The 14,825-nt window shown below is 34.0% G+C and overlaps 1 protein-coding gene across 4 annotated transcripts in view; it reads left to right on the top strand.

Annotated features, from left to right (window-relative positions):
* The window catches only part of SLTM (SAFB like transcription modulator), a 44,086-nt gene that overhangs the window by 14,533 nt on the left and 14,728 nt on the right, over positions 1-14,825 (top strand). For 2 of the 4 annotated variants that reach the window (XM_082620093.1, XM_082620091.1), the window contains exons 4-9: positions 101-298; positions 1,206-1,253; positions 9,154-9,181; positions 10,525-10,993; positions 11,612-11,661; positions 13,817-13,935. In XM_082620093.1, coding sequence (XP_082476219.1) covers positions 101-298; positions 1,206-1,253; positions 9,154-9,181; positions 10,525-10,993; positions 11,612-11,661; positions 13,817-13,935 — 912 coding nt within the window. The remainder of the gene's footprint in view (positions 1-100; positions 299-1,205; positions 1,254-9,153; positions 9,182-10,524; positions 10,994-11,611; positions 11,662-13,816; positions 13,936-14,825) is intronic. The other 2 variants (XM_082620094.1, XM_082620092.1) reach the window with 2 other exon arrangements.

Below are 14,825 nucleotides of genomic sequence, written 5' to 3'. Positions count from 1 at the left end.
AAAAGTGAAAATGTTTAGAGATGTAAATTACCAAAAAGGTTTGGTGGATAGCCTATAGTACTTTGCCTCGAGTTGTACCAAATTTTCTTACCATTAAAAGGACTGTGAATTGGAACATCAAGAGGCACATGAACAAGATGGAAATGACGAACTAAAGGACTCTGAAGAATTTGGTGAAAATGAAGAAGAAAATGTGCATTCCAAGGAGTTACTTTCTGCAGAAGAGAACAAGAGAGCTCATGAATTAATAGAGGCAGAAGCAATAGAAGATATAGAAAAAGAGGACATCGAAAGTCAGGTCTTTAGCCAGTTTTTTTTAAAACGTGACACAGTTAAATTAAGTACTAAATAATAAAAAAGTATTTTTCTAGTTCAATGTGAAAGTCGCAGAACTTTCAAAAAATATATTTTTAAAGTTATTTATAAATCACCCAGACTCCTACCATCTAAGATGACCCTTTTATTTTTGCTTATTATCTTCCACATATGTATATATTTTTACCTAGTAGTTATCATGCCATAAGTTGCTATTCTATATAATATTTTCACATAACATATCATAATGACTTCATAATTCTTGTGTTACACCACAACTTATTAGACTGTTTTCTATGTATCTAATAGCTACTCCTTTAATTTGGGATATTTAACTTTTAAGTTGTTTACTACCCCGCTATGAATGAGTGTACCAATCTAACTCTGACCTTGCTAACATTATCAGGTGGTAGTTTTAGTTTCTTTTGTTTTTACTACTTTAGTAGATATAAAAGACTAATTTGCATTTATTTGGTTATTATCAAGTGTGGGGAAATTACTTGTGAAGGTTTAACTTAAAAGCATATAATTTTTAAGTCTTTTCTTTGAATGAAATAGATCATTTGTCCTGCTTTGAAGTATGTTAGTACATCTTAAGAAAATCAAGGGATTAGGGGGTCAGTATTCATGCTTAGAACACTTCGTTCTACCTAGCCTAATAAATGAAGGGCTCATGAAGGACATTTTTCTAATTCTTTTATCAATGTGACTAAGCGTTTCTGTTGGCCTAAAAAATATAGCCTGAATAATTAAGCATTGACTTAGGACCCATGGTATCCATAGACCCTGCACAGAACACGAGGCAAGTGATAATCGGGTATAGCATAAAAGCATTCTCATGTTACCCAGATATTTTGTAAAGCAAAGCTATTGTATACCCTTTTACTTAGGAATTTGAAGCTCAAGAAGGTGAAGATGATACCTTTCTAACAGCCCAAGTAAGTTTACATTTAGTCCTATGAATTTGATATTGTGGGTGGAAGGGCTTGGAAAAGGAATCTTACTTTGACTTCATAATTCTTTAATTCATAAAATTGCCTTAAATTTAATACTGAGTTACTTACGTGGTATATACAAAATACTTTAAAGTGGCAGCTGAAATTTCTGTTGCCATAGAGGTAATTGGAAGTTATTACAACAAGGTTCCTACCATTTTCAAAATAAAAATAAAAACAGTCTATCCTTTGTATAAAACATGACTCTATTTACCAGTCTTTTGGGAAGCCTTCACACTCCTTGATTTTTTTTGGTCACTTTGGTATAAAATAAATCATTTAAAAGTACTAATATCCTTTTCAAAGCTTTAAAATTTTGTTAATTTAACACTCCTAGGATGGGCATAGTATAAAAATGATAAAAATCTGTTCAATTAAGTTACTTGGGGTATGTATGTATGTATGTGTATGTGTGTATAGAAAATGACAACTCTTCTATTCTGTATTAGATTTGGTTTTTGGTATATGTGATACGCATAATGTACATTTTAAAGTATGATGTACAGATGCTGTAAACACATTTATAGCTCAATTTCTCTACTAAAAAATTATCCTTTGTCTTTTTCTCATATCTGTACTCAAGAATGCCTTGTTCATGTACCCTCTTTAAATAGTATACTTTCAAATAGAGATAAGGATTCCCTCTGTTTACTAGATTTAGAAAAAATAGTGATCCAGCCGTATTTCCTCACTCTAATATTTACTGGAAGAGTATATAATTGGGCATATATTCACAGACTGCTTAGCTGATTGCCTCTGGTCATACCTTCTTTCCTGCAACTCTCTTGCCTTTGAAATGCTGGTGACGCTGTATATCGGCTCTCTGTGTTTATTGCAATGGGGGAGAAATTGCATTTCTGGGAGAAATGTTTTTGTTAATTTGGAATATTCAGGAAGGAAATATTAGGACTCTGAAAGTCTGTAGACTTGTCCCCCATACTACCCTCAGGTACATTCATTTCTGAATGATGAAAAGTAGATGAGGAAGATCAACTCCCAGACTGGAGGAGTACCTTTTCTAGATTACTAATTTGCAAAAAGGTAAAGTTGAACTCTTCATATTCTTTGGCAACGAGTTTTTTAATTTTCATCAAGGGCCTCTCTTACAGTTGCACAGGTTGTGAGTGTGTGAAAGCATCACATCTAAGGGTCCCCATTCTCATAATAGATTATATATTTATTGTAGAAATTTAACAGGTAGAAGTATCTTAAGGAATGAGTGCCTTTTTCTAATTTTTGCAAATTTTTATGGGCTAGATTTGGCCTTGCTCCCATTCCATCCTGAGAATGAAATAACATATACTTCTCATCAAGGGGCAAGTTTTGCCTTATCATATCAAAAGGGAGGTTACATCTTCAGAGAAGTTTTAAGTAAAATGACCTTTTTCCTCTTCCTAAATGATGTATAGTGGAATATCTAGAAATATATATGAATGTTTCTGAGTTCCATCATGATCTGATGCTTCTAAACATGACTAATGAATGTATTGTCTTACTACGTGTGTTAAGGAATACTGCATAGAGTGTACCCATCACACAGCTTCTGCTGTTATCAGTTCACGGGCAGTATTATTTCATCTATACTTCTGTTCACTTCCCCTTTTCTGCATTATTTTGAAACAAATTCCAGACATTGTATTTCACTTTAAAGATTTCAGTACGTAAAAATTTAAAAATTTTAGAACACTTTTATTTTTTACATTATTACTCCTAAAACACGTTTTTTTAATATCTTCAAATAGTTGTCCAACATTTTTTTTAAAAAACAGGTTTTATTTGAATCCAGATACAAATAAGATCGAGACATTCTGATTGATTGAAATGTCTTTTAGGCCTCTTTTAATCTATAGATTTTCTCTCCATCTTTTTTCCCCTACTATCTTATTTGTTAAAGAAATTGAGTTGTTTATCCTATAGAACAAGAGTTGGCAATGTTTTTCTTAAAAGGCCAGGTAGAAAAGGCCATTAGCCGTTGTGGGCCATATGGTCTGTCACAACTATCCAACTCTGCCATTGTAGTGTGAAAGCAGCCACAGACATTAGGTAAATGAATGGAGATGGCTGTTTCAGTAAAAATATTTACAAAAAGAGCATCTAGCATAGTTTGACAAGTCATAGAGCTTCCAAAGTCTATATTTTGCTGATTACATTCCTATGGATTCGTTCAACTCTGCTTACTGTATTTCCTGTAAATTGGTAAGTTGGTTATAGGATCCAGAGGTTTACCATCTGATTCCTGCGCCCCCATCTCCATCCCTGCAAGACATACAGCTAATTCCCAGGTAGTGTTGTATTCTTCTATTTGGATACACATAATGTTTGACTGTATCTTCTTGGTGATGGTACCAATCATTGATGATCCATACTGCACTGATTATTTAGGGAGATCAAAGTGGTGATATTCTAATTCTGTCATTTTTTTCTTTATTTGTTAGCTGGAATGTTCCTTGGAAAGAGAAACTTCTCCTCACCTGCTATTTGGTTACCCCGTGGTACCATTTACAAAGAAAGGCGGGATATATGTTTGATTATTTTTCTTTTATTTACCAATTTTCAAAATAATGAGCTGGTTCATGAGCATCTCCAATAGTGACTAATGAGGTTCTTTTTTTTTTTTTCCCTTTTTCTCCCATAGTTTCATTTTGAACTCATGGACTTAAATATTTTTAATGTATTTCAGTCCATTGTAGTTATTATTCTTATTAATGCTCAAATTGTCCCATCTGTAGCCAGTGAGAGCCTCTTCAAGTTGGCTTTTGAGTCCTTTCAACATGATCCTAGTAGTCTTTGCTTCTGTGCTTTCTGGTAAAGATGTTCCATTTCCTGCTCCAGACCTGTAATTAGCCATTTTTTCCTTTTAGTGGTAAATGGTATTTCAAGACAATCATCTCCATGGTAGGGGTATTCATTGCCACTGGGTTATTCTTGTTTTCTAGGCCTTTTTAATGTACAGTGCTAGAGAATGTGTTTTTTGTTTGCTTGTTTTTGTTGGTTTTTACTTCTAAGATAAAATAGATTTTGAGTTCATAAGGATACTTCTAAGTTAATTATTTTCTTTATCTCACAGTGTATATACAATAGTCCTAGAATGATAATACCAACACCGCCATCAGTGTGATTTCTGAAAATAATTTAAGGTTTTTCCCCCCAGTTGTGTCTCTCCTAAGGATGTACCCCTCTAGGAACAAACAAGTCACTGTGTTTTAGACTAGTCTTCTGTATGATCACCAACTAATACATATTTAGGTTGACTTGTTTCATTTTATTTTCAATGTTTAAGTATTGTTTTTAAAAAATTTTAATCTGTAACTTCTTGTGAGTCTATAATTATTTCAAAATAAAAAGTTATAATTTTAAATTTAATTTTATAATTATTTTAAATATTTACATGGTTCCAAAGTCAAATCTAAGAGACAGGATATATTCAAAAAAGTCCCCTTCACCCATCCCCTTATTGGTGAACTTTCTAAAATTCAGGATTTATCCTTTTATTACTTGTTTTTAAAAATATAAGTAAATAGGCAGTGCCTTTGTATAGGGATATATTTATTTAAAGCCAGTCTTCAGGCTTTGACTTGAAGCTTAAATCTTTAGCTTTTAGGTGTTAGCCTCTAAGCAGTTTGTCATACCAGGTAGAATTTGGTTTGCATTCTGTTAGTTACTTATAATATTGTGAGTTTGGACATGTTTTCTTAGTCAATTTCTATGTCTGTAAAATGAACATTGTAAGTCCTACCTGCTAGAGTGATGTGAAGATCAATCATATACCCTGGCACATAGTACATGTGTAGTTAGTGGTTACTTGTAGTATTGTTTTACTTGCTTGAAGCTATCAGTTATTTGAGAATTGTTTGGAAAATTTTCTCCAAAATGTTTGTATTTGGTAATGCTTTAATTGTTAAAAATTTCCTCTAGTGTCAATCTTGTCAATCTTCTATGATTGCCTCATGTATATTCCTTTTTCCATTTGCCTTTGCCCCTAATGTTTCATTAACTTGAAGGGCCTTCCCTTTTTTTGTCATACGAAGTCTATATACCTCTCAAAGCCAGACTTATCTCTGTCTCCTCCATAAAGCTCTCTCTCATATCTCTCTCATGTAGTGCTTTACTGTTGACAGAGAACTTTTTACACCCCTTATCTTATTTAATTCTATATATCCTATTTAGGTCATATGTTATCTCTATTTTTTTTTTTTTTTCTTTTTGCGGTATGCGGGCCTCTCACTGTTGTGGCCCCTCCCGCTGCGGAGCACAGGCTCCGGACGCGCAGGCCCAGCGGCCATGGCTCACGGGCCCAGCCGCTCCGCGGCATATGGGATCCTCCCAGACCGGGGCACGAACCCGTATCCCCTGCATCGGCAGGCGGACTCTCAACCACTGCGCCACCAGGGAGGCCCGTTATCTCTATTTTGTAGGTAAACTTCACCTAGGTAGATGACACTACCACAGAGTGAAACTGTTTTAGTGGTAAAGCCAGAATAAATACCTAAGTCTCATGGTGCCTAGTCTGGTATTCTTTTCACTAAATGACTCCACACTCGTAATTGTTGTTTTCTGAATTCCATTGTACTTACACAGTGCTGCAGTTAGTTCAGTCCCTCCACCTAAAAACAGCAGTGTCTTACACTACAGTTATTCAGTAAATTCATTCAACAAATATTTGTTAAGTGCTTATTATGTGCCAGGTATTTTGTATTTCCCAGAGTCTTTAGCGTATTGCCCGATAGGTAGCAGGTAGTTAGTGGTTTAGGGTTATTTTGAAGGTTTATTGTAAATTATTCAGACTGAATACAGTGCTTATATACAAGTCAGGGGAAAAGAGGCCTTCCAGAAGAGGTCTTCTTACTTAGCACATATATGTACATGTATCACAAGATTAACCTAGGGGAAGATAATAGAATGAGTATATAGTAAACACTTTGTTAACTGAAAAACAAGTCCTAGGCTTGTCTTTATCTCTCATGAGTCATTGCTGCTCCTAGAATGAAATAAAAATAGAGAAGCTTTCTGTATTAATTTTCACATTTGACTTAAGGGTTATAGATCCCATTACAAAGGTAAACAACATAAACATTATAGACATTTGTTTTCATTTTCATATGTGAAATACATTTTTTCAAGATTAGCACAAAAAGTAGTTAATTTAAAAGGTTGCTTTTCATTGTGGTTACTTATTTACCATATTCCTTATTCTGAAAAAACATCTGTTTTCGGTGGAGGAAAATTATTTTCAAATAAAGTACATGTCATGTCTGTGCCTATATATCATTTACAGGGAAAATTTTCCACTGTCTTTCTTGTATTTCTTGGTTTGTTTCTTTATTGTAAGGAATGGTTTAACCTTAGTAGTGAGTGCTATGTTTACTGCACATACTGAACAATAACTCAAATATGCACTGGTATGTGGCTCATCTTTTCTACTAAGCCTAGTTGTTTTTGTGCTTCACCCCCATTGTAATCAGTTTGTTTTCTGGAAGTTGGCTCAGACTCCTTTCCTAGGGACATTTAAGTATATGTAATAAGGCTAGTGTTACTACTATTTTGAGAAACTAAAGTTGTGAAACCCTTCAGAAGACCTGTTGAGTCATTAGGATAGATACCTAAAAACTCTTGAGCAAAGTAAGGCAAACCTTACCAATTATTTTAGCAGCTAGAAATAACATTTCTAATTGGCAGAAAGGACAGCAGAAAGATTTTGTCTTTTACATCACAGTAGTTTTAAACATTTTACTTTTTTAAAAATGGCGACTACTTTGGCCATTTTTTTTCTTGAACATATCAATATTGCGTCTAAAAGAATATCTTGGAAGTGGTGTGCTGTTGTATCACAGGTAGATAAAGGAGAGGCGAGTTGCATTCTTTAAGTTACTTTATTCTGCTTTTAAGTAAAAGTTAAGATATTCCAGTCTATTTATCCTTCTGAGGTCAATGACTAAAAGAGAGTTTGGGAGAAAAAGACTTATCAGTAATTCCAGCATAACTCATCCTTCCTTTGCTGCCACTGCCTACCACTCCACCCAAGTTAAAGCATTTTTCTTTCCTTTTCAAATGTTGCACATTAGAAATGTAATGATTAAAACTAAATTCCAGCTTAACAATTAGGAGATGATTAGAGCACAGTATAATGGACTTATATAATAATAGGATTCACATTGCTGTCAGTCAGTAATCTACTTGTTTTGGACTATTTTACTTCCTAAGCTTATGGCTTAATTGTTTCAGTGTTTTCAGTTTCCTTCACGTTACTTTAGTTTGTGGTACGATTGGTCATTCCCTAATTGGGGCACTTATGTGTTAACTTAAAGTTGAAAAATTATTTTAAAAATGACTTCTTAGAAATACGTTTGTTACCCAAATGTTAATTTTGAGCATATGGTAAAATATTTGACATTTTTAAGGACTGCATGCTTTTATATGAATCTAAAATGATGTTATAAGATTAATGCGGCATTTAAAATTTTGTTTACAGTTCAGTTTTGCCTTCAGTCTAATTTCCCTGCTAGGCTGTCGCTCTAAGGCACCGTTCTTAAAGTTGTAGTCCCTGGACCAGCATCAGCATCACTGAAACTTGTTAGAGATGCAGATTCTCAGGCCCTACTCCAGACTTGAATCAGAAACTCTAGGGTTGGTGCTCAGCAATCTCAGTCTCAATCCCAAGTCCTCAGGGGATTCTGATACAGACTCAGAGTTTGAGAACCACTACTCTAAGCCTTCGTGTATGGTAGCTTCACACCACCTTGACTAAAAACAATCTACTTCTACTCAGCTTTTATTTTAAAAGTTATAAGTTAAAACATTCCTTAATTTTTTTCCATTACTGAGATTATAATGCATATTACTAGCTTATTTGTTATGATCTTTAATTTTGGGAAATGTTTCTTTTTTGCTATAATTCAGTTATTTTTGTAGTATTAGCTTGGTGTAGACTAAATAAAGATTTTCCCCTCTGTGCTATTCTTGTTTTCAAGCCAGCACATGCTTAATTTTAGATTATGTGATGTCACAAATTTTAAAATTGAAATATCACATATTTTAAAATTAAAGCCAATCATTTAAAAAATTGTGTTACTTCTTTTGATTACCTTAGCAAAAATACCATTTTTAAAGTGGCTGACCACCATTGTATATGAGACAGCTTATGAATTTATTTTAACAGATTAAAAAGGAATGAAGAATTTGAAACTACTCTTGTAGTCATTCTTACTTCTGAAATGCCTAAGAAGGGAGTGTTTTTTGTTTATTTATTTTGTTTATTAATATGCATTCCATCCCTTGAAAAGTATATGTTTTCATGTTAGATTTTCTGGTACATTTTGAATAGTATGTCCTAAGAGTGCCTTTGAACCGAGTCATGTAAAATAATCAGGGCAGGCTTTTTATTGGCGTCTTTTTGCATCCTCTTTTTTTGGGGCGGTGGGGGGCCCGCCCCTCACGGCTTGCGGGATCTTAGTTCCCAGACCGAGGATCGGACCCAAGGCCCAGCAGTGAAAGCGCCGAGTCCTCACCACTAGACCGCCAGGGAATTCATAGTGGCTTTTTGATATGAGTAAGAGTCTGGTTATTTAAACTAGTTTTGAGTAGTGAAACTAAATAATCCAGTTCATTGTTGATATAATCATTAACAGATTTGCCTGTTGTGTAAAATCATGTATACCAGACATATGCTACATTTCTGTAAATGTGTTTTGGTTCAGTTCTGATTGGAATATCCTGTATTTGTTAGTGTTAGGTGTCTCTAATATTATTAAATCATTCAGCAATTAAACTTGATAGATCTTGTACTATTACTGAAATCCAGTTTTAAGTGAATTCATTTTACATTTGATTATTCTTTGAATTTCAGGATGGTGAGGAAGAAGAAAATGAGAAAGGTATGTTTGATGTTAAGTAGAGTTTAAAAATTGGTGACATTTAGAAAAACAGTAAATTATGTGAAAATAAAACATTCCTTATTTGAAATCTTATTTTTGAAATGAGTTTATTTTCAAATTTATCAACTTAGTGAATTAAGTTAGCACCTTGATTTTATTTTTCAATTGGTTTTAATTTTCTTTTTAACACTTTAAAGATATGTTCTAACTTAATGGTACATATCAGTTACTGTAGTGGACAATGCTATTTTTTATTTATCCCAATTTAAATTTTATTTTTAAAAATAACTCCTAGCATACGGTAAGTTGATTACATTCTTAAGACTGGTACTGCAGTAACTCATACGTGCTTATTGGGAGTCCTGGTATGTAATGGATAATTAATTTTACAACTAGCCCTAAAAATGTTGGGTGACCAGGAGACTGACTTTTTGTTTGCTGCTTAGAGAAATTTCGTACAGTCTTCTGACAGTTTCAGTAGTTTAGGAGAGCTATCTCATCCAATACAATTGCAGGGACACCAGTAGTAAAATATGTGGTCAGTATGAGGTTTATGGAAGAGTTCTTGGAAAGACGTCAAAGGATCCTCCTACTTTGGACTAGAAAGGACATGGAACAGGTTTCTAAGCAAGGCAGAATAAAAAACCTAGAAGAAATGATGAAGTAAAGCTACCAGCTGAAAATCTCAGATGCCCGAAGCCTTTCTATTTTGGGGGAATGCAAGACATCTTTGAAAATGGTAACTGCAGGACTGACTGGACAGGATGAAGCCTGGAAATAACCACTTTCCTAAACGTTATGGAGCAGGCCATCTTTGGAGCCTCCTGTAGCAGTTTTCCATGTGATTCTGGACTACACAAGAACTGAATAAGAAGAGCGAAAAAGATGAGGCCCTGAATACTTTGAAGACCGATTGGTATCCTCAGACTGTGACCTTTCAAGACGTCACCATGGGAGTTCTGAAGGTCACAAGGGTTAAATCCCAAGATAATTTGAACATTGAATACCAAGTCTGCACATTTGTCACTCTCTCATGGAGGAAAAAAATCTTCCATATGCCATTAACTTATAACCAGAAATGAAGAGCTGGTATCCTCAGGATGGAACCATTTCCTCACTTTTGTTGTTTGGTATTTGTATTTAGAGATCATTTTTTCCATGAAGAATAAGTGATCCTGGGTAAAGGATTGTTTATGTTAGTTAATACCCTTGTGTTTTTCTTCCTAACCTTCCATCAGTGCTAATAACTGGCTTTATATTTTCTAGGTCCTATTCTAGCTTATGAATATGAAATTGTTTAAACTTCTTGTTTTGCCGTATTTATTCCTGTTAAATCCTCTTAGATATAGCAGGTTCTGGTGATGGTACACAAGAAGTATCTAAACCTCTTCCTTCAGAAGGGAACCTAGCTGAGGCTGATCACACAGCTCATGAAGAGATGGAAGCTAATACGACTGTGAAAGAAGCTGAGGATGACAACATCTCGGTCACAATCCAGGCTGAAGATGCCATCACTCTGGATTTTGATGGTGATGACCTCCTAGAAACAGGTAAAAATGTGAAAATTACAGATTCTGAAGCAAGTAAGCCAAAAGATGGGCAGGACGTCATTGCACAGAGCCCGGAGAAGGAAAGCAAGGATTATGAGATGAATGCCAACCATAAAGATGGTAAGAAGGAAGACTGCGTGAAGGGTGATCCTGTCGAGAAGGAAGCCAGAGAAAGTTCTAAGAAAGCAGAATCTGGAGACAAAGAAAAGGATACTTTGAAGAAAGGGCCCTCGTCTACTGGGGCCTCTGGTCAAGCAAAGAGGTTTGTTTTTCTATGTCAGTTCTTTACGATACTGAATTCCAGCATTCAATAAGATCACTCTACATTAAGGGGGTGGCTTCAAGACCATGTACAGTAATTAGTACTTATGATCCTGCCTATAATATTTTTGACCGTCATAAGTTACTTTAAAAAAAATTCAAGATCTTCGTAATATGCAGTGTGTCCTACTGATTGCATTGTCGAATTGTCAGCATATATTTGTTTTTTTTGGTTGTTTTTTTTCAAATTGACAATTTTTTTGTGTTTTATTTTTAAAAATCCTTGTGATGATGGTTAATGAACAACTATCAGTCCTAAGAACACAAAATGAAGTCAAGTCCCAGTCCTGAAATCTGGAGAAGATGGCCATATATCCACTGAATAGAATTGTCAGAAAATCTAGATCTTCAGGCATCTTGGGGAAAATCAGTGCAAGAATCCTAAGGGAATCATTTGTTCAAATAACCTAATCTAGGCCTTTGGAATTATTAATTTGTATGAATAGCACTAGTTTGAAATATAGTCAATATCAAGCTGTTCGATTTTTGTTCTTTTGTTTTTTTCTGTTGTGTTTTTTTTTTTTCTTTTCAATTTTCTTCTGGTGATTTGCTTCTTTAGCTCTTCAAAGGAATCTAAAGACAGCAAGACATCATCCAAAGATGACAAAGGTAATGGATTTCTTTTCCTGTTTATTTCAGTGATAAATTTCATATTTTCATTAAAAAGTAATAATTGCCTGGGGTTTCCTTTGACATTACTTAGTCCTCAAAAATTGACATACTAAAATTTTTCGATGCCCTTTTATGTAAACAGTGGAGTTAGAGTACAGCAAATTCTCAGTGTGATTGAAGCATTACTTTCTTAATTACTTAACTTTTAAACTGGTATGAATTTGCTTAAAATATATTTGGTCTGTGTTTTTTACGTTGTGTTCTAAGCATCTGTATGGAATATTCATATAACAGATATTTTGTTTTCTTATATTATAATTTCAAGTATTTTATCTTTGATTGTAGTCACTTTTAACCCCTATACACCACCACAGTCTTTTCCCTTTCTGTCTAGTAGGAAATATGCTATAAACAGTATTTGTGTATATTTGTGGAGCTGAAAGAAAGTCAGTCTCTTAACATTGGGTTTTACTTTCTTGATTCTTTAAATCAGGGCACACTTCTGTTAATATAGCCAGTTATACAGTATTTTAATTCTTCGGAATTTACTTCCTATTTGACTTATTTTGCATTGATGAGAGTTTTATGTAGAAAAGTAGTTTTATTTTAATTTTTGTAAGCTTAAAGGTGCATTATTTGATTACTTTTTGTTACTGGGAAGTCTCAGTCTCAGTTTGTCTCCTGGTCATGTGCTTTAGTGTCATCTTGTATATGCTGTATATTGAAAAATATTTCTTGTGTTCTAAAAAAGCATTTTAAGGGAAAATAACGCCATTTAGGTACTATAGATTCTGAAAATGCCTCGAGTGCCTGAAAAAGTACTGTGTTCCTTTTACTTTTTTTAGTATATTTTGTTGGTATATTTTAATAATTAGAAATTTTTGTGATTGGTTTAGTAATTGACAATTAATTAATTGCATTACCCACATTCCTTACAGTTTGGTTAATGGATAAGATATAATAAATGTTTTAAATGTTATCCTTTAAATTTAGAAGACTAGTGTAGTCTTAATTAAATGTTAACTTTTTCCTGTCATTAAATATTTTTTTCTGTAGTTAGAGAAGTACGTGGGCCCAAATGTTACTGGTAAAATAAAAAAGATACACAAACTTCCAGTTCACATTTCATAGCAGATCGTTTGATAACTACATTTCTTAAGAACACAAATGCAGCAACCATTAATATTTAAAATATTTGAGTCAGGCATGTGTTGTCTCCTCATAAGTACACTGACAATAGTTCTTCAACTAAAACTTGTGGCTTGTAATTTTTAAAGCATTAAACATTTTACTCCAATAATGCAAAGTTATAAAAATTGTTACTTTTGTTTGCTTAGATACTGTTTCCCTTAGAGTGGGTAAGAGTTGTTTTCCAAGTAAAGTCAAATGAATGAAAATTCCTTTTTTATAATAGTACATTTGAAGTAAAGCACTGAAGGATGACTGACCAGGCCTGTATTTTAAGAAATGGCATTTATCTGTATGAAACCATAATTTGTGTATGGAAATAGTGCAGAAATAATTCATATAACCATTTACCTATTCTAAAGGATTTTGAGGTCTCTGATCTTATTTTTGTAAGTGATTTTAGAAGATTTTTTTTTTTTAAATACAGAGTTATCCAGCTGCATGTAATTCCCACTTTCTCTTACCCTTTCTCTGATAGAGGATGAAGGTGAACTGTGGTTCGCTCGTCTTTGTTATTAAACATTCAAATTCTTGAAAACAGTTTATCCCTTTGTTTGACTTTTCCCTTTGTGCTCCCAAGTTTCTCAGGAGCTAAAGCCCACCACAGATGTAGGTAATTAAGCAGTCTGTACATTCCTAGATGACTACTTCCTGGTTGCCTGTATTCAGTGCAGTGGTTGAGTATAAGTTATTGAGCTTAACAGCAGAAGTCCAAGACATGTAATTTATTTTTTTTGCCCACTTTGTCTTAAAATTCGTGCAGCAGGAAAGGTACAGATGTTCAGACATGTTTGTATTATCTCTTATTGTGTTTGATTTTAATAATAGATGTGTAGGATTTTGATGTAGTAAAGTTGTACTCTCAACATTAGAGGGTATTATAATTTTGGAAGAATATGGCCCTAATAATTGTGTTAAAAATATTCCAATTGAGGTACTTAAACTTCTATTAAATCTATTCTAGGAAGTACAAGTAGTACTAGCGGTAGCAGTGGAAGCTCAACTAAAAATATCTGGGTTAGTGGACTTTCTTCTAATACCAAAGCTGCTGATTTGAAGAACCTCTTTGGCAAATATGGAAAGGTACATACATTCTTTCTACCTTTTGATCCATCTTTCTGGTATCTCCATTTGAAATAGAGGTTATATTCAAAACAGTATATATAAAATCTCGTTTTTTGGCTCTCTTAGGACTGTCACAGGCATAATTATTGAGTTCTGTAGTAATGGTGAGTTTCATCATATAATCTCACTCTGAACCCTGGGAATCTTTTATTAAGAGCTCATATTTTGAGCCCATTTAAGCCAAGGACTGAGTTTGATTCATCACATTCATCATGTTATTTCTTGGACCTAGAATTGCTGAGGCTGATCCGGTCATCTGGAAAATATAGGTAGATTAATATTAGGCAATGGGATATAGAATATGAGGGAAAACACCCCAAAACTGATGTGGTCCTTCTCATTATACAGATTCCAGTACAGTGGTGGTGAAAAATGTAAAACTGGTAAAACTTAATCAGAAGTTTTGATAGTTCTTTGATAGCTGTGAAGGAAGAGTGCAGGGTGTTAGCAAAGGGAGGCTTTACTGTGGTTGGTTCATCAGGAGAACTTTTTCTGGCATATGAGGGGAGCCCTAACAGAAGAGAAAAATAGTCAATGATTAAATGAATTGAATATTCAAATAATGGCTGTTGAATTAAGTTGCAGTTGATCTGCATCCCTTAGGGCCCTCACTACTTTCTACTTTACATTTTAGTGTTCAATATATTGATACATCGTATGTAACCTACTCTGCTGTAAACTCTTTGACAGCAGGGATCTTTATCTACTATACTATGTGTGCACATGGTAGGCTTTAAAATATTTATTAAATTAATGACCATTAACGGTAAATAGCCATTAATGAGTGTTACAAAAACCTATCTTATTGATTTTAGGAGTTTTTTTTTCTTCTTCTAATTAGAGAGTTA

Source organism: Mesoplodon mirus, assembly GCF_964341445.2.
Source record: "Mesoplodon mirus genome assembly, chromosome: 4".
In the NCBI taxonomy this organism is placed as follows: Eukaryota; Metazoa; Chordata; class Mammalia; order Artiodactyla; family Ziphiidae; genus Mesoplodon; species Mesoplodon mirus.
Note: the sequence above shows the minus strand (reverse complement) of the source record. Positions and strands in the feature narration are given on the sequence as shown.